Below are 27,177 nucleotides of genomic sequence, written 5' to 3' on the forward strand. Positions count from 1 at the left end.
GCTAAATCTCAGTGAGGCTGCGTCTTCTCCCCTTAAACCCCCGATAGAAGACTTTATGTCCAGCAGTAAATCACACCTACAGGAACTGTGTCAGGACGCCTGGATTCAGGCTTGAACTCTCATCAGTATTCATTAAAATCCTCTCATCCCCTAAAGGGACAAGAAATATTTCTAACCAGGATTATTGATTCCTCACCAACAGACACATCTGGAAATATGCTGATGTGATCACACAGAGCTTCAAAAAAATACCTTTTGTCTTGCACATTGATTCAATTACAGGAAAATATCCTTTACATGGACTAATTGTTGAGAGAACATGATTTTCCAAACACTGCATATAAAAACTGCAAAAGAGGCTAAAAATAAGCATTTAAAAATAATTCATATATCAATGTTTTTGCTTGAATAAGTCACAGAATGTGCTTAATGGCTCAGTATTAAAATCCTCCACTTTAGGGTGAGGTTAAGCTGCATTTAAATGAATATTTAGTCATTTAGTTGAAGCTTTTGTTCAAAGACACGCACAATTAAGCCAGATTCTCTCTTGTTTTAAGCCGTAAGTGTTAAATCTACAGAGAATAACAGAGGGAGTGAGAGAGGAGCTATTAAAACACACCTGATGGCAATTTTAAAGGCATTCTCAGCATGGCGTGGTCAGGAAACAGGTCATCTTCTGTAAGAGCAACACACTTTTAATTTTTGTGTGTTTGAAGCTGTGGAGTAAAATTCTCATTGTATTTTAGCATATCCTCAAATGTCTTAGGTCAATTTCCAAAACTTGTGTCACGAAGCAAAGTTGGACAAAGATCTGCAAAAGCACACACAGAACAAATCACAACTTTCAAAAACCCAAAGTGGAGCACAAACAAAACAACAGGAAGCAGAAACCTTCAGGAAGTAAACACAGGACTGTTTAAAAGTGATTACTTGATGAGAAACAGCTGGGTGATTAGCAGCTGGAGCACAGGTGTGACAGTAAGACAAAACTGGGCCACAAAAAAATAAGAAAATTGGGAAATAAAGGAAGTTAATAAAAATAATCTTATTGTGAAAAGCGTGCTGGTCCCAATAAAACAGGGGTAGCCAATCCTGGTCCTCTTGCTGCTATCCAGCATGTTTTAGTTGTCTACCTGCTTCCATACACCTGAATTTAATCAGTAGGTGATGTAGAGTGGTAAATGTTGTTGCTTTTAAGCTTAATTTATTACCTTTACTTATGACCAATAAGCTGTGATATTCTACACAAATATAGAATATCGACCTGCTTGATCTTTGGATGTTTAATCAGAAGATTCTAGGATTCTTTGCTTTTTCAGGGATCAAACACACACATCGTCTCAATTCAGACAGAGTCAGGTTTATAAAAGATAAGAAATTTATTTTCTAAACAAATGAAAACAAGACAAGTTAACCAAGGCTAATGTGATGGATGAATCTAAGAGGATGGGATGTGATGTTTGGTGACTATGTGTGAATGTGAGATTACGAGAACCTTGTATCTAGAAGAACTGAGTTCTGGGTGAAAAGAATTTGGTTTGCATTAAGCTATGAAGTTGGTTCTTATCAAACCGGCATCAGACGCAATCTGTGTGTCTACCTCACCCTTTCTTTGGAGACCCTCTTCGCGGATCCAGAGGTCAGGGAGGCCGGATGGCCGCTGGACACTGAGGTTTGGTAGATGAACTGCAGCACCGACTCTCCAGTCCAGAGATGTCTCCGAATCACAACAGATAGATGAAATTGTTGCGTCTAGAACAGCTGTTTCAGGATAGCTGAAGAAACCGTTTTGCTGTGTCAGCTGTACGCAGCTTTTAGCTTGTCAAAAGCTTTGGGTTAAAGAGGGTTTGCCTGTCCGTAGCTTTCTCTAGAACAGACTCACCGTCTAGTGAGCTCTGTTTTAATATTCTCATAATAATTTCTTGGCCAACCGGGATGTGCCATGTTAAGGGGTGTTCACAAGTAAACCTCAGAACGTCACACCCCTTTCAGATACAGGATGTTCTGATTTGTGGAACAGAAAACAATGCGTCAGGATATTAGCTTAACCTTGTCATCGTCACGTGTCTGAGTGTGTGAGCTGTCAGAAAATAGTGATTCACTTGTTAAACCAACATTACTGATCATAATATCAAAATGTTTCATTTCAACCACAGTATTTTAAGCACAGATTAATCAAAACATTATTATTAATTCATATAACACTTGTTCATTCATTTCACGATTGATTAACTCATGTGAGCCGAAAATACTCACTTCATTCAGAGGCATGAGGAATCCTGCGGTGTTATCAGAAGAAGGCTTTGTTTGGGAACACAGGCTGACATCGTGTTCCTCCTGAAATGTCAACAAGGTTTGCAGAACCTTGCTGCTTGTGGGAAGGTAGAATGTGAAATCCACCTCAGAGAATGGAATTTATGTCTTTCGGTGACCGGTGGCATGCTGGATGTTACAGTGATTTACAGGCTTCTGTAGAGCTTGATGACCTGATGACCGGTGAATCAACCATTGAATTACGCATGTTGGAGCAAGGAAACAACTAAAACAAACTGGATAGTGGCACTCGAGGATCAGGACTGCATACCCCTGCAGTAAACCCAGTGGTAGTGTGTAACGTCCAGTCCCGGTTCCACTATCCTGCAGGTTTTAGACGCTTCTGTCCTCCAACACACCTGATTTGAACCTGTTGGCGTTAATCAGGCTTCAGCAGAACCTGAGGACATCATGAATGGGTCATTTAACCACTGATTCAGGTGCTGGAGCAGGAAAACAACTAAAATATGCAACATTGTTTCCCTATGGAGATGCCTTTTGCTCTATTCAGGCCTTGTCAACAGCAGTTTTTAAAATCAGCTTTTTAAATTGGGCTGGTCATTCAGGAGATGTTAGTCAATTCAAAAATGTTATGGTTTAATAACCCTCATGTTTTGTTGAGTTTTAGAAGAAAATGAATCAGTAATGACAGCTATTTTTCCTTTAATCTCAGTATGATCTTGTCTGATTGACTGCTAGGGGATTCTTTAGTCTTTACTTAATGATGAACCTGCTCGTTTTATTGGGGAATTGTAAATTTAAACTTTAAAATAAAACCACTCATGTACCTAATGTTCAGTTTTATCCTCTTTTAGCTTTGCAGTGGCACTCTTGGGTGCACAGAGCAGGTCTGAATACCCCGGTGTTACCAGTGTGCTCCAACAGAGTGTTAATTAACACAATAAAGACCAACAATATAGAAACACTGAGAAAAAAATTACCTATTTTCTACTTAATAAAATTAAGGCAACAGATTACAATCAGTATTATCAATTAGATTAAACTAGTTATGGATTAGAGTTCAATTTAATACATTTTAACGTTTTAATTCAATTAAATTCAAGTTTATTTATATATCGCCAAATCACAACAAGACTCGTCTCAAGGCACTTCACACAGTAAACATTCCAATACAGGTCAGTTCATTAAGCCAATCAGTAAAAAGTTTCTTATATAAGGAACCCAGCAGATTGCATCGTCACACACACACACACACACACACACACACACACACACACACACACACACACACACACACACACACACACACACACACACACACACACACACACACACACACACACACACACACACACACACACACACACACACACACACACACACAATATAAATGTCAAAACCTCATATATATAAATATATTTATAGGAAGTGTTGACATTTATATTTCTCAGTTATTACAAAAAAAACACTAGAATTAGGACAGCTTTTAATGATATTTAACATTTATTTATAACTGTTTTGTTGGTGAGATGAGAGAAAACTGAGAAAATAAGCTGTAATTGAAAGGAAAATCTAAATTTTAAACCCATCTTTATTTCTATTTAAATTGCAGGAAAAATAATTTGTGGTTTTAGCTTGAGGAATGACTTAAATCATCATCATTACCACAACAACAATTCAATTTAATTGTTAATGAATAATTCTTGCATGCATAATTAAAATCCTTTTGTTATTTTTGGTGAATTCTCAAACACAAAAGACACAAAAACAGTCTTCTACAGCCTTTCAAACCTATTTATTTTATTTCATTAGACATAATGGCTCAAATTATAATAATTTACGACCCCCCAGTCTTCATTAATTCTGTGCTTTGCCAAAACACTGTTGTACATTCGCAAAAAAAAAAAAAACATTTAGAAAATGACTTCAAGTAACTAATTAACATTTAATAAACGTTTTATTCTGGGCTGCATCAGTCAGATTTTAAACTGCCGGGCTCGGGGGGACTTTTTTATGTCTTTGGGTGAAGGAAACAGCTTTTATACATAATTCACATCTCCCTCTGTGTCCTCTGTGTCCTTTCACCGGGCTTTAATGTGCTTATTTTTCTGCTCACTTGCAAATTGAATCTCAAGGGTATTATGCTTTATGTGAAATAAGTGTGATTGTGATTTACTGTACAATTTACTCTTTGGTCCCTCAAATATGTCTTTTTGAGATGAAACTACAGGTAAGAGGAAATGGATTCGAAGACGTTTGCAGATCAGTAGGACTTTTCTCAACTGACATGAGATTTAAGTACTTTTTTTTCCTTCTTTTGCAGAAATCTTTTGGACAAGGACACTTTCTCCAAGTCTGATCCATGTAAGTTCAAGTTCAAATTAGATAATTATAGCATTTTAATACTTACACATATTTTAAGCTCTGGAAATCCTCTGTTTTTATATTCCTTTATGTTTTACTTCTGCTGAGTTGAAGTTTAATTCCGTTTACTCTGCTATTTCACAGTGTTCCTCCAGTAACAGCATATCATTTGCACAGTAATATGACAACCTTTTCTTGCTTGGAGCTAAAGCTAATGTATGCAGGGTATAAACTGCAGCTCTTGAATGTAAATGGCTATCTTTTGGTTTGAGAAATGGGAAAATGTCCTAAAAGCCATTTTTTGGGTTGTGTTCCTCGCTGAATAGAGCGTTTCTTTTACATAAGCTCTGTGTAAATAAGATGTGGGGACAAATATCACACACACCCATTTTAGTACATGCCTGAGGCTTAACCTGCGGATAAATAGCAGGTCACATCAGCACCACCCCGCTTTACTCTAAGCTGTGAATTCCAGCAGGAACCAGGAAAATCCCACCCATTAGGAAGTTGTTTTGATTGCAAGTCTCACAGAAAAATTGTGCTCCAGGCGATTTTATCTTTTTTATTTAGAGCTTTGTTCAAAAGATTGCAGATGTCAGTCAACATTAATCATGGAGCTTGGCGCTTCATTGTGCTGTCAGGGCGTGGTGGGATAATTGATGATGAATGTCAGCAGTGAGGGAATAAAACAAACACAATTTGTGGATTCAAACTGAGACCATCCTCTGACGGTGAATTATTTTCCTCTCCTTCTCCTTTTGCATCTATCCTCTATCGCCTCACATCTCAGTGGTCGTGTTATACACCCAAGGCGCGGAGTCCAAACAATGGAGAGAGGTAAGAGATCCCAGCCGTTCTCCCTGTCAACACAAGTCAATCAGTGGCTCTCTGCTCTATGACAGCCTGTGTTTTGTTTGCACCCTCCTGTCATCCCCCCACCCGCTCAAGGTAAAGGCTGCGTGCCAATCATTTGAAATTGATTGACCCTGTGAACATTGGTGGTCAGCACTGTGTTAGCTTTGGCCGCATGACAGATTAAGAGGGTGGCTACACGTATCTTTAAAGATTTTTATTCCGCATCAGATTCCCCTCTGGCTGCTAGAAATGGGACCTAATTAGATCAGAGAGGCTGATGAATCCAGAGGAGTTTACAGCGGGGCACACGGTTCATCTGTAATTATGCTTAAACTGAAAATGGATGGGAACGCGAGGAGCTGGTGACTTAAATTCATCATCGCCTGTTTCTGTCCCACATAACACTTAGGTACTATCTATGCAACAAACGTGGCTCCTGGTCTTATACTTTTATTGACTTCCTGAAGACTAACGGTCAAAATGCAAATCTCTTCATTTCTCTTGCTGTTTTTTTTGTTAACTATCTCAAAACCGGAACCAGGTGCAGTGAAAAGGGTCCTTTAATATAGGGAAATGGTAAAATAGAGAAATGAGCACAGATAACTAATAAAATGATTAATAGCTGAAAAGAATGTGCACTGACTGCTGTCATCCTGCAGCTCTTCACGATTTGAGTCTATGCTGCTTACATTTACTTTTCTGTTGTATAATGAGAAACATGAGAAAGCTGAACTCAATTCAATTCAAGTTTATTTATATAGCGCCAAATCACGACAAGTCGTCTTAAGGCATTTCACATAATAAACATTCTAATTCAGGTCAGTTCATTAAGCCAATCAGAAGTAATGTTTCCTATATAAGGAACCCAGCAAATTGCATCAAGTCACTGACTAGTGTCAGTGACTTTACAGCAATCCTCATACCAAGCAAGCATAAAGCGACAGTGGAGAGGAAAACTCCCTTTGAACAGGAAGAAACCTCCAGAGAATCCTGGCTCAGTATAAGCAGCCATCCACTATGACTCACTGGGGATCAAGAAGACAGAGCAGGCACACGCACGCACACACGTGCGTGCGCACACACACACACACACACAAAGACAAGTAATGTGTCTATAGTTACATTGTGATTTCTTAGTAAATATTCTATTTGGCGAGAGATAAACTTTATTGTATTTATCTTAGTGAATCTACAATTAAACGGATGAACTAGTATTAGCACATCCAACGTCAAGGAAAGCAAAAAGTTATCAGGAGAGGGAGAATGTTTTAGTGGTTAGCAGCAGTGTGCTAGACGATGCATACATGAGGGCTCCACAGCTCAGCAGAACATCGTTGTAGCTTCTTCTGGGGAGAAAAACACTTACAGAGAGAATAAAGTTAACAGCTGAAATTGCAGGAAATAATACAGTTAAAGAGCTGATTGTAGAAGAAAGCAGTAGAGTGTGAAAAGTGGTCAGTGTGTCCTCCATAGACTGTACATACAGTCCTCCAGCAGTCTAAGCCTATAGCAGCATAACTACAGAGATAACTCAGGATAATCTATCCTATTTTTTAACTCAGATCTGTTGAAGAGGGTTTATGCTGAAGATATTAGAATAGTTAGTATCTTACATGCTGTGGATAGTTATTTGAAAAACATTCATTTAGAGATGTTTAGAGTTAATTCTTAAACCTTTGCGATACTTTCAGTTTTAACACGATCATTGTGGAAGAACATTGACACAGCAAATTTCCTCTTTCCACTATGTGATGTAACTGAGTGTAAAAGGACATTTTAAACAGCATTAGGCAAGTAGCTTTATTTATATAGTACATTCATATGCAGGCAATTCAATGGGCTTTCCAGTAGCGAGACTAACTTGAATTTTAAAATTAACGTGCTAGCACAATTAAAATACAAATAATTTAGACCAAATGAAATACTTTTCTGAACCATCACCTTGAGTCTTGAGATGGTTTCAAAGCTGCTTAGTGACAATTAGTAGCTTTTACGGTTAATCTCTGGAGATATAAATTGAAATGTTGAAAATGAATAAAAAGATGCCCAGTTATTGAAAAATATTAGCGACATTGTAACATAACCTTAAAAATCTTCTAAAATATATGGGAGCAGGTCTAAGTCTCTGGGCGACACCATATTAGAGGCATGTTTCCTTCTACGGGAGCCAAGGAGGACAAAATACAGTTATTGATTTGTAAGATATGGTTACAAATCTATTGACAAACATCGTTGTTTAGCATATTTACCTCTTCGCTTGTCACCAGTGATGAAAGCCAATCTGGTGTGCTTGTCATTTAGCTGGTTGTTGCACTCCTAGGGATTTTTGACACTAATGGCCATCCGCTGGTAAGGTCTTGCTTGAACACAAAAATGCTGCTTACTTGCAATGATTTAGATATGTACTGGCCCCTATCGCCAAAGAATATACACATTGTCACTTTAATAAAACAATGTTAAACAGACGTTTGCAGTAGAATGCAAAGTTACTATGTGCAAAGGCTGGCAAATGAACACAATGGTGGTAATTTAGTTTATATTTTTAATGATTTTAAAAAAAAGTTGCAACATTACCCTGCTAATGTTATATATACCATGGAGGTTTTTCAGTGGTTGCAGGGAAAGGAACTGTTTTTTTCACGTGAACTTTGTATACTCAAAGCAATTCTATAACACGAAACCCAAAGACCATCAACAAGACAGGCAGCAGCAGATTTTCTCAACAAGCTGGTGACTGTGTGCGCTCACGCAGCAGCTGTTGTTACAAACAGCGACTCCTGTTAAGGTGCAACAAAATCAGCCCTGCACTGCAAAAAATAAAAATAAATAAAAAACACACTTACAGGAAATCTGTTGTGTTCCAGTTAGCTAATCACAAAGTGTTGTAAGATTTCCTGAAACTGCACCTCCTGGGTGTAGCTCTGAGCTGCTGTGTTGTTAGCAACATTACAGAAACAAGTGATGAGAAATTGTTGGATTAACTCAGGATTTCTTGTTTCACAGCTGATGACAGAATATGGTGAACTACATCCAAATACCTTTTATTCAGGGTAGATGATCAGGAATAATGTTCCATCTCAACATATCCCTGCATGGAAACAGGCTTCTGCTGCAGCATCAGCAGGACATTAATCATGAAATAAAGGCTCAGGTCCATTTCTAATTGTGTTTAGAGCAGGTCTTTAGCATTTTAAAATAATTTAAACCTTTAATTCCAAACATTTGCAAGTAATGTATAACTTACAATTATCCACAAAAATTGAAATTAGCCAAACTTAAATACCTTTTTAGCTTTTGTGTTTTCAGCAGAGGCGCTGCATGCAAATAGGCATGGCTGTCACGCTGCGAGCAGGAGGGTTGGACCCAAGATGCAGAATACCCAAAATGACTTGAGGCAGGAGGGATTTGAGAAAATTCCTTTAAATAGAGGATGGGTAACAATCCAAGGGTGCAAAACCAATCTAATCTTAAACAACACTGACAAAACACAAAACAGAAGCTCACACATGTGCACAAACCTGGGGAAACTAGAGAGGGACAGAACAACGCCATCACATACAATGGACCTGGATGCGGTCATGGCACGTGGAGCTCGGGCTGAGCCGACGGTGACGGCGGGTGGACCTCGGGCTGAGGTTGCAGAGCAGGAAACATCTAGGCTGACGGCGCAGTTCTGACCTCAGGAGACTGCTGGCGATGGTTGCGAAGTCATCGTCGTGTGGAGGTTGAGGTGGCGCTGTTGGGACTGTTGAGTGCTGTAGCACATTGTCCCACCAGAGGGAAAGAGGTGGCGCCAACAGGAACAGGGGAGAAGGAGAGGAAACCGGTTCTGACTGGATGGTAGCAGGAAGGTGATGTCTCGGGGCAGATGGAGATGTGGAGGAGGTGACTTGGTGTCCCAGGGGTGAGGAGGCAGTGGCATGAGCAATTGGTGGAGGTGAGTCATGGCCAAAGGTATCTTGCAGTCTCTTGGCAAAATCCCAAAAAGACACAGATCTGATTGGATGTACCTCAAAATAGTCTGCAGCTCACTGCAGGGCGCTACCACCTAAACAAAGCACCATGTAGGAGACGAGGAAGCCAGGTCTAAGCAACAAGCGCAGTCTTGGATGAAGCTTCTGCAAGTGTCTGGGTCACCATAGTACCTGTCGGGGCGCCTTGGTGTTGGTGGAGTCAAGGGTTCTGCTGGATCCATGGTTGGTCGCTCCATTCTGTCACGTTGCGAGCAGGAGGGTTGGACCCAAGATGCAGAATACCCAAAAAGACTCGAGGCAGGAGTGATTTGAGAAAATAAATTCCTTTATTTAAGGAGGATGGGTAAAATCTAGGGGCACCAAACTAATCTAATCTCAAACAACACTGACAAAAAACAAAACAGAAGCTCACACATGAGCACAAACCTGGGGAAACTAGAGATGGACAGAACAACGCCGACACATACAATGAACCAACAAACACTGAGAGACAAGACAGGGTTTTATACACAGAGGGAAGCAATTAGGGAAACAGGTAGCAGGTGTGTGGGGAGTGTAAGCTGAAGCGATCAGGAGAGACTAATTAACTAAATGCAGAAGGAACACGTTGAAGAAACTAACTGGATAATCTAACTATATAGAGAACTAAAGATAAGAGAACTAATAAACCTGAAACTCTACACCAGAAAAAACACTAAATCTTTGGGGATACTAAACTAAATGGGATGGGATAACTAAGTATAAAGTGACTAGGGGGAAACATGAGGGAAACCAGGAGGGAGCTGGGGACTACAAGGACACAGAGCATGACAATGTCAGGCAATTTCTTGGAGCTCCCAGACTACAAATTGAGGGGGCTGGCAAACTTTTAAGTAAGAACCAGAAGTGATACAGAGATAAGCTGTCACATGACCGCTATGTTGGCTGTCTCACACTCCCTGTCCCTCCCAGCTGCACTCATACTCGTTTGTCAAATCCGTCCCGCAATTGTTGGCTATGGAGAGCAGGTCTTTTTGCTTGGGAGAACCTTAAAGCTCCACCGACAGTCAAATCAAAGATGTTCACATGTCCAAGTCAAGTGTTAAGTCTCTGAGAGACAAGTTCTAGTCAAGTTTTGAGTTTTTAAAAAGCAAGTTCAAGTCTCAAGTCTTTCTTTCTGTGATTTAACTGCAGCTGTCATCATGTAAAAAAGAATGCAAAAGAACCCAAAAATAACAAAAATCCGAATCAAAATAGAGTTGCGAGCAAAGTGGAACTGATTTACCATCATTTTAAAATCTGTAAAGTCACACCTGTCTACATGTTGAAGGAGTTTCTGCTAACTAAATGTGTACGAAAGGCCTCTCAGAGTCGTGACTTGAATCTTACACAGCATAGGAATCACAGAGAAAATACGCCTGATGGCTGCAGCTGCACAATGTTCTCAAACTCAGCAACAAAGCATCTAATTAATAAAACATAAAGCCTGACATAAACACTGATTCTTAATACAACAAAACTCATACATTTTTAAGGATGTGGAATAGCGTTTTAGATCTATACTCAAGGAATTTTAAAATGCAGCATTCAATATATTTTTTCAATTTACCTAAACACAAGTTCTGTTTTTCCTTAGTGCCATGTTTTCACTTGTTCTTTGTCTGGGAATTCCTACTGTACAATAAAGCAATCGTGGTTTTATTGTCAAATAGATTTATTTGGAATGTAATCTCCATTCGTTCCCAATCCAAACACATAAAATATCATTGGCAATAATAAAGAATACGCTTCTGATAGTTTTACCAGCTATTGAAATCACCTTTTCGGAGTTTTCCCCTTTCAGAAACTATGTATGATTTTTCAGAAATCCGTAAAAGTTATTGTCTTATCATGTACTGTGATATAATGTAAGCAATGTCTTTTTTTAAATTTTGCTAAGCACCCCCCTTATGCAATAGGAAACTGAGCGCTGACCAGAACCAATAGCGTTAGACTACCGCCTACGTGCTTTAAATTTAAGGAATACCTCGGCTGATGCAGAGTTGATGAACTTTTCACGGACAAGTAAGTCTCTAAAATATAAATATATGAGAACACAACATGGCATGATAATAATACTCATAAAACAACATATTTTAACAGTTTGTCGGCTACAGAAGCACATAAATAAACAAGAAACGTGAAGTCACCATCTTAAAAAAACGGATGGAGAAATTGATTGTGTGAAATGCTTGTCAGCCACCAGATGGCACCATCGGATAAGAGAAAATCTCTGGAAAGTAGGGATGTGTATTTTTGAAATCCTGGCGATACAATACATATCACGATACAGGGGAAATGATACGATATATCACGATATATTGAGATACATTCAGTCAGACATTACAAGCAATTTTTTTTACTGAATTTATTGTAAGAATGTTCAATAAACAGTCCAAACTGATACGTAACATGTTTAACATGAGGTATCTGAACCATGATGGAGGGATTTACATTTCAGTGGTGGAAACAAAACCCGCTGCACACTGCTCCCAACTAGCGGATGGTGATTGAATTGCACAAAACGAAAAGAAAATACACAAATGTTTGCATGTAAATTCTTTCAGGAATTAGATACACGGCTTTTGAATATCGATGTAATAATCACAGGAAAAAATATCACGATATATTGCCATATCGATATTTCCGATACACGGCTTTTGAATATCGATATAATATTGCTGGGAAAAATATCATGATATATTGCCATATCGATATTTTCTTACATCCCTACTGGTAAGACTAAAATGTGTTTAGTTATTTGATAAATAAAAATGCCATGATTAGGTGCAGGTGGACTTGTCTTTAAACACGACTTCCTAGTTTCAATTTTGTACATCGGTAATAGACAGAGTCTTTGTTCATTGTTCACACTGATTCATTTTCAATATGTGAAAAACAAGATTTCTTAAACCTTAAAGTGGTTTGAGAATTTAAAACCATATTTAACTTGTTGCTAATTATAGGAAGCTTGTGGTGTCTGATGTAGCATATCGTAAAGTCTGTCTTGTCTCTGAACTGCTTTCCCATGCAAATTAGTAATGTTGTTAAGGCCAAGGAGCAATCGTTCAAACTGAGAAAAGCTGGTTTGGCAAGTTCAACGCTTAGACACGCCTCCTTACACTTGCATGTCCCAAACCACTGCAATATCAGCAATATATAAACGTTGGTCATGGTTATGCAAACTGCAGAGCAACGCTTGCCAGAGCTATAGCTAATTCTAGCCCAGGCTACTGCTAATAGCTCGGTTCCACTGCGGGGTTTGGGATGAGTGGTCGAGTGGGCGGAGTAACCCAGTCTTTCTACTGCAGGGCTTTATTATGAGGCTGTACTTTCCCATTTGTCAGCACTACTTGGTTGTGGTGAACTCCAACAAATGGTCAGATGTTACATAGTAATAAAAAGAAAAAGTATTTTTTTGTACATTTTTAAAATGCTCCAAGCTCTGAGCTGAGGCACGTTTCCTGCTCCTGTCGCTGCTGGTTACCACACCCCACCTCGAGCTCAGACACTGTGGGTGCAGCTCGAATGTCTCTCCCTGACAGAGATACAGTCCCGTGTGTTCAGACGACAGCTGGCTAAGCAACAGAGTCAAGCTGTGCAGCATTGATAAAGCTAAGCGCCTCTCTTTGCCCCTCTGTGTGGTAATGTGTTTTGGCTGTGCTGGGAGGGGAAATGGTTTGTTGGAGCACCTTTCACAGCACTACCAACCTGAGATCTGAAATCCAATTACTCCTTTATGCTCTAAACTCCCACACTGCCTCCTGGTCGCATCAAAGTCCTCATCAGCTGAGGAATATCTCATCAGACATTATAGATACTTTGTGTTTGTGCTTGCTGCTTCAGATCCCATGCATGACAAATCCTCTATATAATACACAAAACTACAACAGCACTTCATTACTCAGTTGGATTTTAATGTCTTAAATTGCAATTTCCGTCTGTAATTTCTCCCAGTGGTTTTTCTCTCCACCACTTCACTTAACTGTGCAGTTGACACAATACACCCTCTCCATGTATCCAAGCGAATCCGTCCCTTTCCACACCAAACTCGTAGACGTTAATCTTTTCACCAAGATAGATTTTCAGTGGCGGCTTTACCATTAGGCATAGGTCGGCGGCCGCCTGGGGCCCCCTTCTGTTGGGGGGCCCCCTAGCCCTGACTGCCGGCACCCCTCTGTTAATGCCACAATATTATCATTACCAACCTGTCGCCGCCGATGGGATTGGACATGCACACTTCTCATTACCATAATTCCTGAACTGTTCAAGATATCTGTCAAATTCTAAAAGTGCTGAAAAGATTAAAAATGGGGCTTTTCGTGCATATACAATACATTACGGTAGCCGCTGGGATTCCCTGTCTCGACTGCAACGAATCACAACACAGATTCAGAGACGTGCTGAGTTTGTCATCCAAAATGCTCCATTTTATAACTTTTGAATGGCTGACCAAATTCCAAAAATCCCAATGGTTCCTAAAAGAACATAAAAGCAGCTTTTCAACGATCTATAGCATGAAGCAATCAGAGTTATGAAAATCCTGCTGTACAGCCTGATTGAAACGGAGCACAGCGGAGCGCAGCGCCACGGTGAAAGCGGATAACGGAACGGGGAAGCTAATTAGCATAAAAAGCCAGCATGAAATGATGGAAATGCCTCAAAGAAAATCAATGCGATCTATTAGGTGTCCCAAAAGGCTTATATCTGAAGACAGTGACCATGAAGATGGACAGCTCTCCAGTGAACCAGGGTATGAATGTTTGTTCAGTCTTTATTTTTTTTATTTGAACAACCCTCAACTATTTGCTAATTGTAAGATTCAGCTTAATTCCAGCATTATTTATCTTTTTACTTCGTCTTCGTCTTCCTCCGCTTATCCGGGTCCGGGTCACGGGGGCAGCATCCCAACTAGGGAGCTCCAGGCCGTCCTCTCCCCGGCCTTGTCCACCAGCTCCTCCGGCAGGACCCCAAGGCGTTCCCGGACCAGATTGGAGATGTAACCTCTCCAACGTGTCCTGGGTCGACCCGGGGGCCTTCTGCCGGCAGGACATGCCCGAAACACCTCCCCGGGGAGGCGTCCAGGAGGCATCCTGGCCAGATGCCCAAACCACCTCAACTGGCTCCTTTCGATCCGGAGGAGCAGCGGTTCTACTCCGAGTCCCTCCCGAATGTCCGAGCTCCTCACCCTATCTCTAAGGCTGAGCCCGGCCACCCTACGGAGGAAACTCATTTCGGCCGCTTGTATCCGCGATCTCGTTCTTTCGGTCATTACCCAAAGCTCATGACCATAGGTGAGGATTGGGACGTAGATCGACCGGTAAATCGAGAGCCTGGCTTTCTGGCTCAGCTCCCTCTTCCCCACGACAGATCGGCTCAGCGTCCGCATCACTGCAGACGCCGAACCAATCCGCCTGTCGATCTCCCGATCCCTCCTACCCTCACTCGTGAACAAGACCCTGAGATACTTAAACTCCTCCACTTGAGGTAGGACCTCTCCCCCGACCCGGAGGTGGCAAGCCACCCTTTTCCGGTCGAGAACCATGGTCTCAGATTTGGAGGTGCTGATCCTCATCCCAGCCGCTTCACATTCGGCCGCGAACCTACCCAGCAAGAGCTGAAGGTCAGAGCTGGATGAAGCTAGGAGGACCACATCATCCGCAAAAAGCAGAGACGAGATTCTCCTGCCACCAAACTCGACACACTCCACACCACGGCTGCGTCTAGAAATTCTGCCCATAAAAGTGATGAACAGAACCGGTGACAAAGGGCAGCCCTGGCGGAGTCCAACCCTCACTGGGAACAGGTCCGACTTACTACCGGCTATGCGGACCAAACTCACGCTCCTCTGGTAAAGGGACTGAATGACCCTTAACAGAAAGCCACCCACCCCATACTCCTGGAGCGTCCCCCACAGGGTGCCCCTGGGGACACGGTCATAAGCCTTCTCCAAATCCACAAAGCACATGTGGATTGGTTGGGCAAACTCCCATGCCCCCTCCATCACCCTTGCAAGGGTATAGAGCTGGTCCACAGTTCCACGGCCAGGACGAAAACCACATTGCTCCTCCTCTATCTGAGATTCAACTATCGATCGGACCCTCCTCTCCAGTACCTTGGAGTAGACCTTTCCAGGGAGGCTGAGGAGTGTGATCCCCCTATAGCTGGAACACACCCTCAGGTCACCCTTCTTAAAGATGGGGACCACCACCCCGGTCTGCCACTCCCTAGGAACTGCCCCCGATGACCACGCAATGTTGTAAGACGTGTCAACCATGACAGCCCTACAACATCCATAGCCTTGAGATACCCAGGACGAACCTCATCCACCCCCGTGGCTCCGCCGCTGTGTAGTTGTTTGACTACCTCAGCAACTTCTGCCCCCGAGATTGGACAGTCCATCCCCAGGCCTCCCAGCTGTGGTTCCTCCTCGGAATGCGCATTGGTGGGATTGAGGAGCTCCTCAAAGTATTCCTTCCACCGTCCGACTATAGCCTCAGTTGACGTCAGCAGCTCCCCATCCCCACTGTAAAAAGTGTGAGCGAGTTGCTGCCTTCCTCTCCTGAGGCGCCGGACAGTTTGCCAGAACCTCTTTGGAGCCGATCGATAGTCTTTCTCCATGGCCTCACCAAACTCCTCCCACGCCCGAGATTTTGCCTCGGCAACTGCCACTGCTGCACCCCGCTTGGCTATCTGGTACCTGTCTGCTGCCTCCGGAGACCCACAGACCAGCCACGCCCTGTAGGCCTCCTTCTTCAGCCTGACGGCTCCCCGAACCTCTGGTGTCCACCAGCGGGTACGGGGGTTGCCACCACGACTGGCACCGGCCACCTTACGACCACAGCTAGCAACAGCCGCCTCGACAATCGCAGAGTGGAACAAGGCCCACTCGGACTCAATGTCCCCCACTGCTCTCGGGACGTGGTCAAAGCTCTGCCGGAGGTGGGAGTTGAAGACCGTCTTGACAGGTTCTTCTGCCAGGCGTTCCCAGCAGACCCTCACTATGCGTTTGGGTCTGCCAGGTCTACGCGGCATGTTCCCTTGCCATCTGATCCAACTCACCATCAGGTGGTGATCAGTTGACAGCTCCGCCCCTCTCTTCACTCGGGTGTCCAAAACATACGGCCGCAGGTCAGATGATACGACTACAAAATCTATCATCGACCTGTGACCTAGGCTGCCCTGGTACCAAGTGTACCGGTGGGCATCCTTATGTTCGAACATGGTGTTCGTTATGGCCAAACTGTGGCTTGCACAGAAGTCCAATAACAAAACACCGCTCGAGTTCTGATTAGGTGGGCCGTTCCTCCCAATCACACCCCTCCAGGTCAAGCTGTCATTGCCCACGTGAGCATTGAAGTCCCCCAGCAGGACAATGGAGTCCCCTGATGGAGCACTATCTAGCACTCGTCCCAGGGACTCCAAAAAGGGTGGGTACTCTGAACTGATATTTAGCCCATAAGCACAAACAACAGTCAGGACCCGTTCCCCGACCCGAAGGCGCAAGGAAGCTACCCTCTTGTCCCCCGGGGTAAACCCCAACACACAGACAGAGAGTCTCGGGGCTAACAAAAAGCCAACCCCAGCCCTCCGCCTCTCACCCGGAGCAACTCCAGCAAAGTAGAGTGTCCAACCCCTCTCCAGGTCTCGGGTTCCAGAGCCAATGCAATGTGTCGAGGTGAGTCCGACTATATCTAGCCGGTACCGCTCAACCTCTGCCACAAGCTCCGGCTCCTTCCCCGCCAGCGAGGTGACGTTCCATGTCCCAAAAACTAGTTTTCTTGTCCGGGGATTGGACCGCCAAGGCTCCCGCCTTGGTCTGCCACCCGATTCGCATTGCACCGGACCCTTCATGTTCCTCCTGCGGGTGGTGGGTCCACAGTTGGACGAGCCCATGTATCCGGTTCGGGCTGGGCCCGGCCGGGCCCCATGGGCGAAAGCCCGGCCACCAGGCGCTCGCTCATGGGCCCCAACCCCAGGCCTGGCTCCAGGGTGGGACCCCGGTAACCCTCCGGGCCGGGTACTCCGACTCTTCGTTTTAACCGCCATGAAAGATCCTTCGAACCGTTCTTTGTCTCACCCTTCACCTAAGACCAATTTGTCATGGGAGACCCTACCAGGGGCACTAGGTGCCCCAGACAACATAGCTCCTAGGATCATTAGGGCACTCAAACTCCTCCACCACGATAAGGTGACGGTTCAAGGAGGAGTCGTTTTTACAATAAATTATTATTTTTGCTAAAACAAAAGTTTTTGGTATAGCAGTGCACGGTGTGCCAGAGAAGCACCCCATGGCAGTGTGAGGTATGCAGGACTCTGCCTGCAGCTGGAGAAAAACTGATTCAAGGCCTACCACATCAAATAAAAATGTCTGAAAGTTTACAAAAATAAATGGCCTTAAAAACTACTAAAAAGATACCAAGATTCACACTTTTTCAAGAATAGATGCATTACAGTTCAAAGTTTAAATTATTTATTCCAAATTGTTTGCTCAGTAATTTTGAAGTTCCTGTTCAGTAATAAATGTAAAAAATTCAAATCCGTTTTTTGCTTTTATCACTTTTAAGCAGATTTTTTAAAGGCTTTAATAGAAATAAATTCTAAATACAAACCATACTCTGAAAGCTGAGGTTGTTCTGAAAAATGGAGAAGAGTTACACACACACTGCACTTTTTATTACAATTTTCCAGCCATAAGATTAAAAAAATACCAGGCGGGCCTATTATAATTATGGTTATAAGAGGGTTATTAAGACGGCGATGCACAAACAGGAAGTGATTGGTAGTCATTCCACTCCAATCCCGTTGGTGGCGGTAATGCACAAAATTGTTGTTTGCCAAGTGCCATAAGACCACAAATAAGGGGAAGAAGAGAAAGCAGAAAAAGAAGAAGAGAGGCGGGAGCGTTCGTAACATACTCAAAGCGATAGTCAAAACATTAAGCATGAAACGGAGTTGGCTCCAATAAGAGAAGATGCAGCTTGCTTTAAAAAAGCTGTCATTTTCACTTCTGAAAGTGACGTCGTTTTTCGAAGTAAACATCAAAGGAAGCAGAAAAGGAAAGACAATGGGAATGTTTAAAGGGAGGAAAACATGGACCAAAAATAACTAAGGCTAAAGCACAGGAGCCCTGACAGGAAAAAGAAAGCAGAGCAAATATTGAAAGCGCTCAGAGGGAGGGAAATTCAGGAAAAAAAGAGGAGGACTTATAAAAAGGGAAAATAACTCATGTCAGAAGAGGGGAGAGTTTCGCAAATCCAGTTAAAGGTAAGACTGTCAAAAATTTTGTGTACGGGGCCCCATGTCTGTGTTCGCCTTGGGCCCCCAAATTGCTAAATCCGCCACTGTAGATTTTCCGACACCGTGGCTCACAAATTTTCTTGCGGCACTTATCAGAGGTGGGAGAAGTACACACTGCCTCGGATGGCTGATCAGTGCTGATTTTCTGCCTTTGCTTATGAGTCCAGGGACAAAAGTGAATCTAATGCACGTACACACATATGCACACACTGTCACATTCAGCTTCTGTCACTGAACCAGACTCCTGCTTCCTTCTGTAGAAGTTTCTCCTCCTTAGCATTAGAGCTCTCACAGTTCCTGACGGGAGGAGCAAGAAGAGACGTAAAGCCACACACAGCACTTAATCTTTTATGGTTTCAGACACACTCGTCTTTGATGGCGTCTTTCACTTCACCAAACCCACACTCTGACTGTCAGACCTAATCCAGCCTTATATATTGTCTTTTTCTAACCATCCGTCAGTTAGAAGTATTCTGAGGCTGTATTGTTGCCTTGTCTGCTCCCCCGTCAGGTCTCACGGGGAGTTTTACCCCCGTGGATGAATCCACGGTGGCAGAAGCTTGACATTTTCCAAAAGTTCTGTTATTTATTCACCCAGGCAGTTTATGGTTGCATTTTAACTTTAGATGATTTATTTATGCAGCTCAACACCAGTTCCCTGACTTTGAAAAATTTATTTTGGATACAATACATGTGTGTGCTTGAGCCTGGGATGCAATTTTATCACATGGGCTCAACTGGAGGTTTTACTGACAGTTGCTTTTTACAGTTTCTGTAATGATTTGTTCCATTTGATGAAGTAAATATATTTCTAAGTTGCTATTATTTGTGACTCCTCTTACCCTAACCTGCTCGTTTGGAGTGGCTGAAAGAAAGGCAGCAGACTTGACTCGGTCCGTTTTTACAGAAATGATGATTTGTCCAAAACCTCGCTCAACACCAGAGGATGTTAGTTTAACATTAAAGCCTTACTATGTAACTTTTTCATATTTTTAAATAATTTTCTTGAGCCAGTATGTGAAAACGACCCTTTCCAGGATTAATGATAATCACTCAGACCTCTGCCACCCTCTGTGGCCAGAATACCACATTTGCAACGTCAGAGTGCCGGTCTGGTTAATTGAAACTTGGAGCTGACATACTTGGCGCTGGAGTCTTCTTCCAGCACATTTCCTGCATGTTTTAGATCACGAACACAGATGATTTGTTTGATTTAGTGATGAATCGATCCTGTAGACAGTAATGATGGCTGGGAAGACATTTCAGCTGTTAGATTGAGGTGTTAAAAAAACGAACACACAGCAAGCAAGGTTTCATTTTCGGTTCAACCGCAGAGAATTATTAATGGACACGGGGGGGGGGGGGGGGGGCACTAAAAGCAGAAAAACAGCCAAGTGTGCCTTGAAAAGTGGTGGACCAGGTTTGTTCTTTTCAGGACTCTGAAGCTTTTATTTAAGTATGAGCTTGTGAAAATCCATAAATTCCCGCAGCTGTGAGGGGACGATAGAGAGGGACATATTGTACAGGCACAGCTGCATAATGTGTCTACTCAAAGCTCTTTGTTTACACCTTCTCCCTCTCTCCTTCTTTGGTTCTGATCCAGTTTGGGAGGACGGAGGTGATAGACAACACGCTGAACCCAGACTTCGTCAGGAAGTACATCCTGGACTACTTCTTTGAAGAGAAGCAGAACCTGCGCTTTGACGTGTGAGTTTCTCTAATCCCACTATCCTAGGACACACACCTTGGTGTGTGTGTGTGTGTTTTACATGCGTGTCCTTTTAAGTCCTCCAACTTGTTCTCTTTTTTGACACAAGATTAACATTTTCTCTCTGAAAACGTCTCCATTGTCTCCTTTTTTAATCTCTCCATCCTCTCTGCCTCTCATGTGCTCTCTGTAAGTCAGCCTCCTTTCTTCCAGCCTCTCCTGGGGAATAATTTATTTGTGCTGCGTCTCAGTAGTCATTCATTTAGCAGGGACTGAAACAAGCAGCTAAATATTTCACATTAAGTCTGATCCTTAATCTCTAATGAAGCTCACAAAGACCCCGTCCCTCGTTTCTGTCCTTTCTTCTGTTCAACCAGAAGAAAGAACCAGACTGGTGAAGGAGGTCACGTAATTTGGCTTCATTTAAGAGTTTCCCAGAAAAGCAAATTCAGAATCAAACTCTCCACGCCTCCGCTAAGAGGAGATAAGCTTTAAAAAAGAAACCCACACCCCTCAAGCACAAAGTCCCTGGTGGACCGTAACGGATGTATGGCGGACCGAGCTTGAGGTCTCTGAGGATCTCTAAACTCTTAATGAATTCATTTGACACGCTTTGATGACGCAACACTGGGGGAGAGAGAGGGAGCATCCCTTCACAATTAGTGAACATCTCTGTTTTATCACAGAGGTGGGAGCTCGGGGTTGCTCAGGTTTAATTACTTATACATAAAGTTTGACTAGCAGAGGCTCAAAACTTTTCTCTGCAGTGATGAGTGTTATGTACCCCCCCCCCCCCCCCCCCCCAAGGCACAATACAGAAATTACACCCATAAACTAGACAGTTACACGTGATAACTATGTGATCATAGCCTGTGCGTTTCAGTGTTTTTAATTTCTCAGTTGCTCCCTTTTGCCCTCTTTGTGAACCCGGGTTTACCGTTAACCAGCAGCTATGTTTAGTGGAGGAATCTGAGTCATCTGCTGTCACCCACACCTTCACCTGAGTGGTTTGTGGTTTCTTTTACACTTTCAGATATGACATTGATTCTAAAAGTCCAGACTTGGCAAAACATGTGAGTGAAGAACTTGATTTTATATATTTTTATTTTTGATGGAAAAGGAGTTCAACTTTCCACTCACCCTTTCAAAATAAAATGCATGTCTGTGATATTTAGGTTCTATGCAAAACTAAGTTTACAGCATCCAAACTGTCAAATATATTTTTAGATAATGAGTAGAATGTGCTTCATCTTACAAAATGTTTTCCTTCGTTTTGTACCTTTTTCCTCACCAGTGAGTTCCTCCCCCAGAGCAATGATAAAATGTTTCATTTGCATCTGGTTTTGCCCTCACTTCCTTTATTTCTCCTGAAAAAATAAAATAAAAAAAGTAAAGCAAAGCACATCAATATCAAAGCTGCACTCCCATGTGTGCATTCCTATGGAAAAATAAAGCTTTTGAAAACAAGGATTTGCCTAAAAGAAGCAGTTACGCTTTTATTCTGATGAAGAAAAACTATATTGGATAGACTTAGTTTGCATACTACCAAAATGTTTGTCATTAAATACGATTCTTGTATGGTTCTTTTCTCGTTGCATGTTTGCGCTGTGGTCCACGCTCTGCACTGATCGTCCTCCTTCCTTCTCTTTTGCTTGCTGGCTTTCCTTCCCTCTCCCTCTGAGTCTCTACAGTTTGCTCTCTGCCTCTCTGCTTTGTCACACATCCATTTTTGCTCTTCTCCCTCGTGCTGTGAAGGCAGTCTGATATTTGAGTCATGTGTCTTTTGTGCCATGATATGCTCTGTTGTGTCACTGCTGCTGCCTGGTCTTTCTCTCTCTCTCTCTCTCTTCCTCTTCCTCCTTCTCCACCCTGGAAGCCCAACGACTTTAACGTACGTGTCTGCCTCCGACGTCATTATATAACTGTACAACACATATAAAGATGCTTAACTCACCGACTCTCCTTGTTGCTCCCCTGTGAATTCCCCTGTCCGACATCTCTCTTTCTCTCTCCATCGCACTTTTACTCCCTCCTCCTCCCACGGCAGGACTTCCTAGGACAAGTCTTTTGTACTCTGGGAGAGATTGTGGGCTCGCCTGCCAGTCGATTGGAGAAACCATTAGTGTGAGTTTTCATCTGTTTCCTGTGTTTAACCTCCGATGATTTATCATATCAACCAGACAAATAGAACAATTTGATCCTGTTGGATAATGAAAACTCAGCGAAGATGTTTCAGAGGAGACAAATGCGTGTCCCTTCTGCTCCCGTCTGCGTTGTACATCAAAGATAATAAAACAGCAGAGTGTTTGGATAGGAACGGGTAATTGAACATGACTGGGAGCTTCCTCAACACCGTCGCTGCCACGGTGGAGGTGAGATGCGTTATCCCATCAGCTCAACTTCCATGTAAACTGGAGATTAAGTCCTTAAAGTTAATAGCAGCAAGGCTACGTGATGCCCCCTTAAAATGATACCTCAATAATATCAGACACAACTAAACACGTTTTCTAATATTAGCAGAGATGTTGTTTAGATTGGATCAGGGTCCTGTTAACATCAAATCTTTCGTTTCATTAAGTCAAACACGACAAAGTTCATTGGTTATTTGGCTCATCGGCACAGAGGAGAATTCGAATGCCTTTAATTATTTGATTTTACTTGAATAAATAAACAAATTAATGTTAATGAATATCATTGAATCAACAAAAAACAGCCCCGTTGAGGGATCGTGGGAGGAACATGTTTTCCCAGATGATGCATTCATTGTCCTTATGGAATTATAACATTTTGATATAAGAATTTATGCTTTTTCAAGTCTTAATTTAAAAATTTCTGTGTTATGTTCCAGTTAAATAATGATATACTGAGTTCAACAAAGTTATTCAAATGAATTTTAGAAGGTGGTCATGATGGCTTTTCTGAGTCTGTGATGCTGATATGGTAATTTTGTTGACATTGTAACTTTTAATTAGTAAAATTTGGGTAAACTTGTTTTTAGGCAAGAATTTTACATGTTTTTGTTCAGGGGTGCATTTATTTCATCTATTGATATCTAGTATTTGGTATAAGCTTCAGGTGTTCTCTTTTGTTCTGTATTCTGCAAAGTAAAATGACAAATTCGTTCAAAATGACAAATATTTTAAACATTTTTAGCCTATTTTAAAATTTATAAGTTTTCCATGAAAAGAAACAAAGCGTACGTTAAGCAGGAGACATTCTGATCAGCTCAAATAAGTTCAAAAACATGTTAATGCATTTAGAAGAATTTAGTTTTCCAGTCTTCAAGTGGAAAAAGTGCTGACCCTGTAACCTTCTTGCAGCAAGGGCCACCAAGTCGTCCTCACACTTTCACTTAATACTTCCAAATATCTCCCTCACACTTTAATGTGGGGACAAATGACTCTTTTTTTAACTTCTTTTCTAACCTTTCGACAAGTAAGTTTTATTTTCAGCTCACAGTCATGAAACAGTTGCTGATGGTGGCAGGAAGTGGAATAGAAAGCAGCAGGGTTCTGGTGTTAGCCATGAACTCTGCCAGGGGGTTTGTGGGCAGGATTACAAAGCTCGGTGCCCTTCAGAGCTGAAAAAGAGAATGAAGGGGATCAAGAGTCTATGCTCACCAGTTTTCTGAAAACCAGGCTTCACACCCCACATCAGAGGCTGAGAGAAGCCTCAGCCGCCTTCAAGCTGACACAATGAAACCATTATCGATTCTGAAACTTCAGTAGGACACCTTGATTACTGCTGAGATCCTGATGCTGGAGTGACTGTAAGATCGTAGTTTAAAGTTGTTTGTGTTGCTGATGTATAAAATTCTCAGTGACTTTGACACAAAAGAAGACAGTAAGAGTTTGTTTTGATACATCCAGTGCTCCTGGTGAGATTCAGTTCAGCTGAAGAGAATTTTTCCTGTGACAGGAGATCGCCCGAGAGTTGTTTAATGGCTTTTCAGACGACAGTGCCTCTCTGCTCTGAAGCCTTGAGAAACGACACTTGCAGAAACTCAGGAAATCTGTTAGTCATGCTTAAACAAGCCCTCTAAAGGCACACTGCAGCAAATGACCTGCTTAAGAAGCACATCAGCACCCCTTTCCCCATTTTCCACATTTCATCTTTCATTTATTCTCCTTTGCTCCGTCCGCTGGATTGTTCCTTTTTTCTGGTTTTACTCCCTTTCCTCCCATTGTGCTTCTCCTTATTTCGTTTTACTGGTTCAATCCTCCTCCTCTGTATTTTTGCTTTTCATGCTCCCTTCAGTAATGCATCGCGTATTGTTTCAGCATCGATGCTGCGATGTGCAAAAATTCAAAAGCCACATCACCAGACACATAATGTTAAGTAAAGCAAATGAATTTGAGCATGTCGCGCCTCAACTCCACATTGTTGAACTGAAAATGAAAAAGCTAGTGGTTGTTATTTTCTTTTGTTTTATACAAGAGCCTTTCAAAAATGGTTTCCACACATTTCATGGGTTTTTGTTCTTTAGGGATTATTTTTTTCTTTTAATTCTGCTCAGGAAAAGAAATCATAGAGAAGATGGAAATAATGTTCATTCAACAAATTGCAGAAACCATTTTACTGTGGTTGTAAACACCCCCACCCCCACCCCCACCCCCACCCACACGACTGTTTAAATCCAGGTCAACATTAGCATGCTAAGCCCATTAGCCTGTTCTGACAGCACCCCACTGCTGCATGCTTAAAACAGGAAATGAAAAGATTTACAGTTTCTGTGGTGGGTGGCTGACTGCACCCATGGGAACCAGGAAAATGAGGATTTTTGAGAAAGTATGAAACAACGTAGAACAAGAGCATGCATGATGAACAAAATAAACTGAACGTCTATCATAAAAAAACTGGTCTTCTGTGTCACTTCTTCATGCAGTATTGGACTCAGAGGATCAATTTACCAGAAACCCCCCCCCAAACATTTTTATATTTTTATTCTTTTGTTTCTTGAATGATAGTGCAATAATTATACAAATGTGTGATTCACAACTTACTTTTGGACCAAGTAACATTTGTATTTCATTTTCTACATGCCACAAGTCTGCTGTACGTGACATGATTGGCACACGCTGTGTTTGGAGCTGTTGGCTTACGATCTGAATCATAGTCATAAAATAATAAATAAAATCTGCATATTTTCCGTAATGAGCTTTTTGGCCAGATGCCGCTAGTCTCTAATCAACATTTCTCTTTTATGCAATTCATAATAGCATCAAATAAATGCAGTTTCCTCACTTGAATACAAGAAGTCGATTGAACAACACAAATTTGCATTATTTTAATTACTTGAGGAAAAATATGTTGAAAATGTTGTTTTCAGAACATGATTGAGTTGTCACTTAAAGAAAAAGCTTCAAAAATATCAGAAAGTAATTAAACATTACACTCAGTTGTATATTTACATGAAAAAAAGCTTATGTTATTATAAAAATTGTAAAGGGTTAATTTACATGTTATTTAATGAACCATGAGACATGAGATTCCATAGAAAATATGAAATCAATCTGATGGATATTTAGGTACTTTTAACCAGAAGATTGGAACTTTTTGTTGCAGGGATTATGTAACACTTCATATTGACTGAGAGACAACAGAAGAGAGAGTCAAGTTTTAAAAGTTTAAATATTTATTACTAAACAAATTAAAACTAGACTAACTTTAAACCCTAAATGTATGGTGTAACTAAGGTGAAGTGAGATGGAGAATGGTGTCGTGTGGAATGTTGTTCAGAACCAGCAAATCTGAAGAAACGATTAGTTCTGATGGGAGTGAAGGTGATGTCTTTGCGCTAAACTTTGATTCGGAGATTCAAAAACATATAAGACGCCATTTTTGTTATTCCACACATACCCTTAGAATGAGACCTCCGTACAGATCCAGACTGCCAGGTCCTCGAACCCCTCTTTCGGTACCGGAGCCAATGAAACAGCGTCAGCAGTACGACAGACTAGTCTTTGGATTGTCTCCAGGTAAAAAGCGACAGTTGGTTGACAGCATCAGATGGACCCGCGGAGGGTCAGTAAGTTCAGCTTTTATTCTGAGAGGAACCGTTGCTTGGTTGGTAAAATGCAACAGATTTTCCAGCTTGCCGTTGGTTCTTTTGGCTGAGGAGGAAAGTTACGGATTGGCCACTCCGTCAACTTCTCTAGAACGCTTTGAACTGGCGTTAAAGATGACGTGGGCATAGTTTTATACTTCTGATGTTTTGGTTTATGGTCGAATGAAAAGATGACAGATTTACCAAGCACCTCCAAAACCACGCTTCCGTCAGATCTGGCAGATTCTGATTGGATCAGTAAAAGTAATGTGTCATGTCTTAACGCTACGTGTGATCAGTCTCTAATGGAAACATTTAAAGTTATATTACTTATTGTATTCTATAGGATTATAACAAAGTAATTAATATTTTCATCTCACAAATTGGTTTACATTTTATTATTGACTAACACTTTGTTTGATTAGCTTCTTAAAAATAGAGTTCTTTGATTTATTAAAAAGAGAGGGTCCTTTGTCTTCATTCTTCTCTTGCGCTGGAAATGAAAACAGTTTGGAGCAAATGCATGAGACCTTGAGGCAATATGTCATGCAGATTAGTTCTTGCTGAGGAGAGGGGGAAAATGACTTTTAGGTGAAAAACAGTCATTTCATTCCGTTACAAAATCTCCTAACCACTAC

The 27,177-nt window shown here is 41.9% G+C and overlaps 1 protein-coding gene and 1 long non-coding RNA gene across 3 annotated transcripts in view; one reads left to right on the plus strand and one right to left on the minus strand.

Annotated features, from left to right (window-relative positions):
- Nucleotides 1–27,177, plus strand: part of cpne5a (copine Va) — a 100,212-nt gene that overhangs the window by 10,278 nt on the left and 62,757 nt on the right. The window contains exons 2-7 of one of the 2 annotated variants that reach the window (XM_015967754.3): nt 4,598–4,638; nt 5,429–5,475; nt 20,389–20,492; nt 21,527–21,566; nt 22,370–22,384; nt 22,541–22,617. In XM_015967754.3, coding sequence (XP_015823240.1) covers nt 4,598–4,638; nt 5,429–5,475; nt 20,389–20,492; nt 21,527–21,566; nt 22,370–22,384; nt 22,541–22,617 — 324 coding nt within the window. The remainder of the gene's footprint in view (nt 1–4,597; nt 4,639–5,428; nt 5,476–20,388; nt 20,493–21,526; nt 21,567–22,369; nt 22,385–22,540; nt 22,618–27,177) is intronic. The other variant, XM_015967756.3, reaches the window with a different exon arrangement.
- Nucleotides 8,937–11,106, minus strand: LOC139063277 (uncharacterized). The gene is made up of 2 exons (XR_011516632.1): nt 9,639–11,106; nt 8,937–9,541 (listed from the first exon to the last, which is right to left on the minus strand). It is a non-coding gene; the product is annotated as an uncharacterized lncRNA (long non-coding RNA).

This window comes from Nothobranchius furzeri, chromosome 15, assembly GCF_043380555.1.
Source record: "Nothobranchius furzeri strain GRZ-AD chromosome 15, NfurGRZ-RIMD1, whole genome shotgun sequence".
Classification (NCBI taxonomy): domain Eukaryota; kingdom Metazoa; phylum Chordata; class Actinopteri; order Cyprinodontiformes; family Nothobranchiidae; genus Nothobranchius; species Nothobranchius furzeri.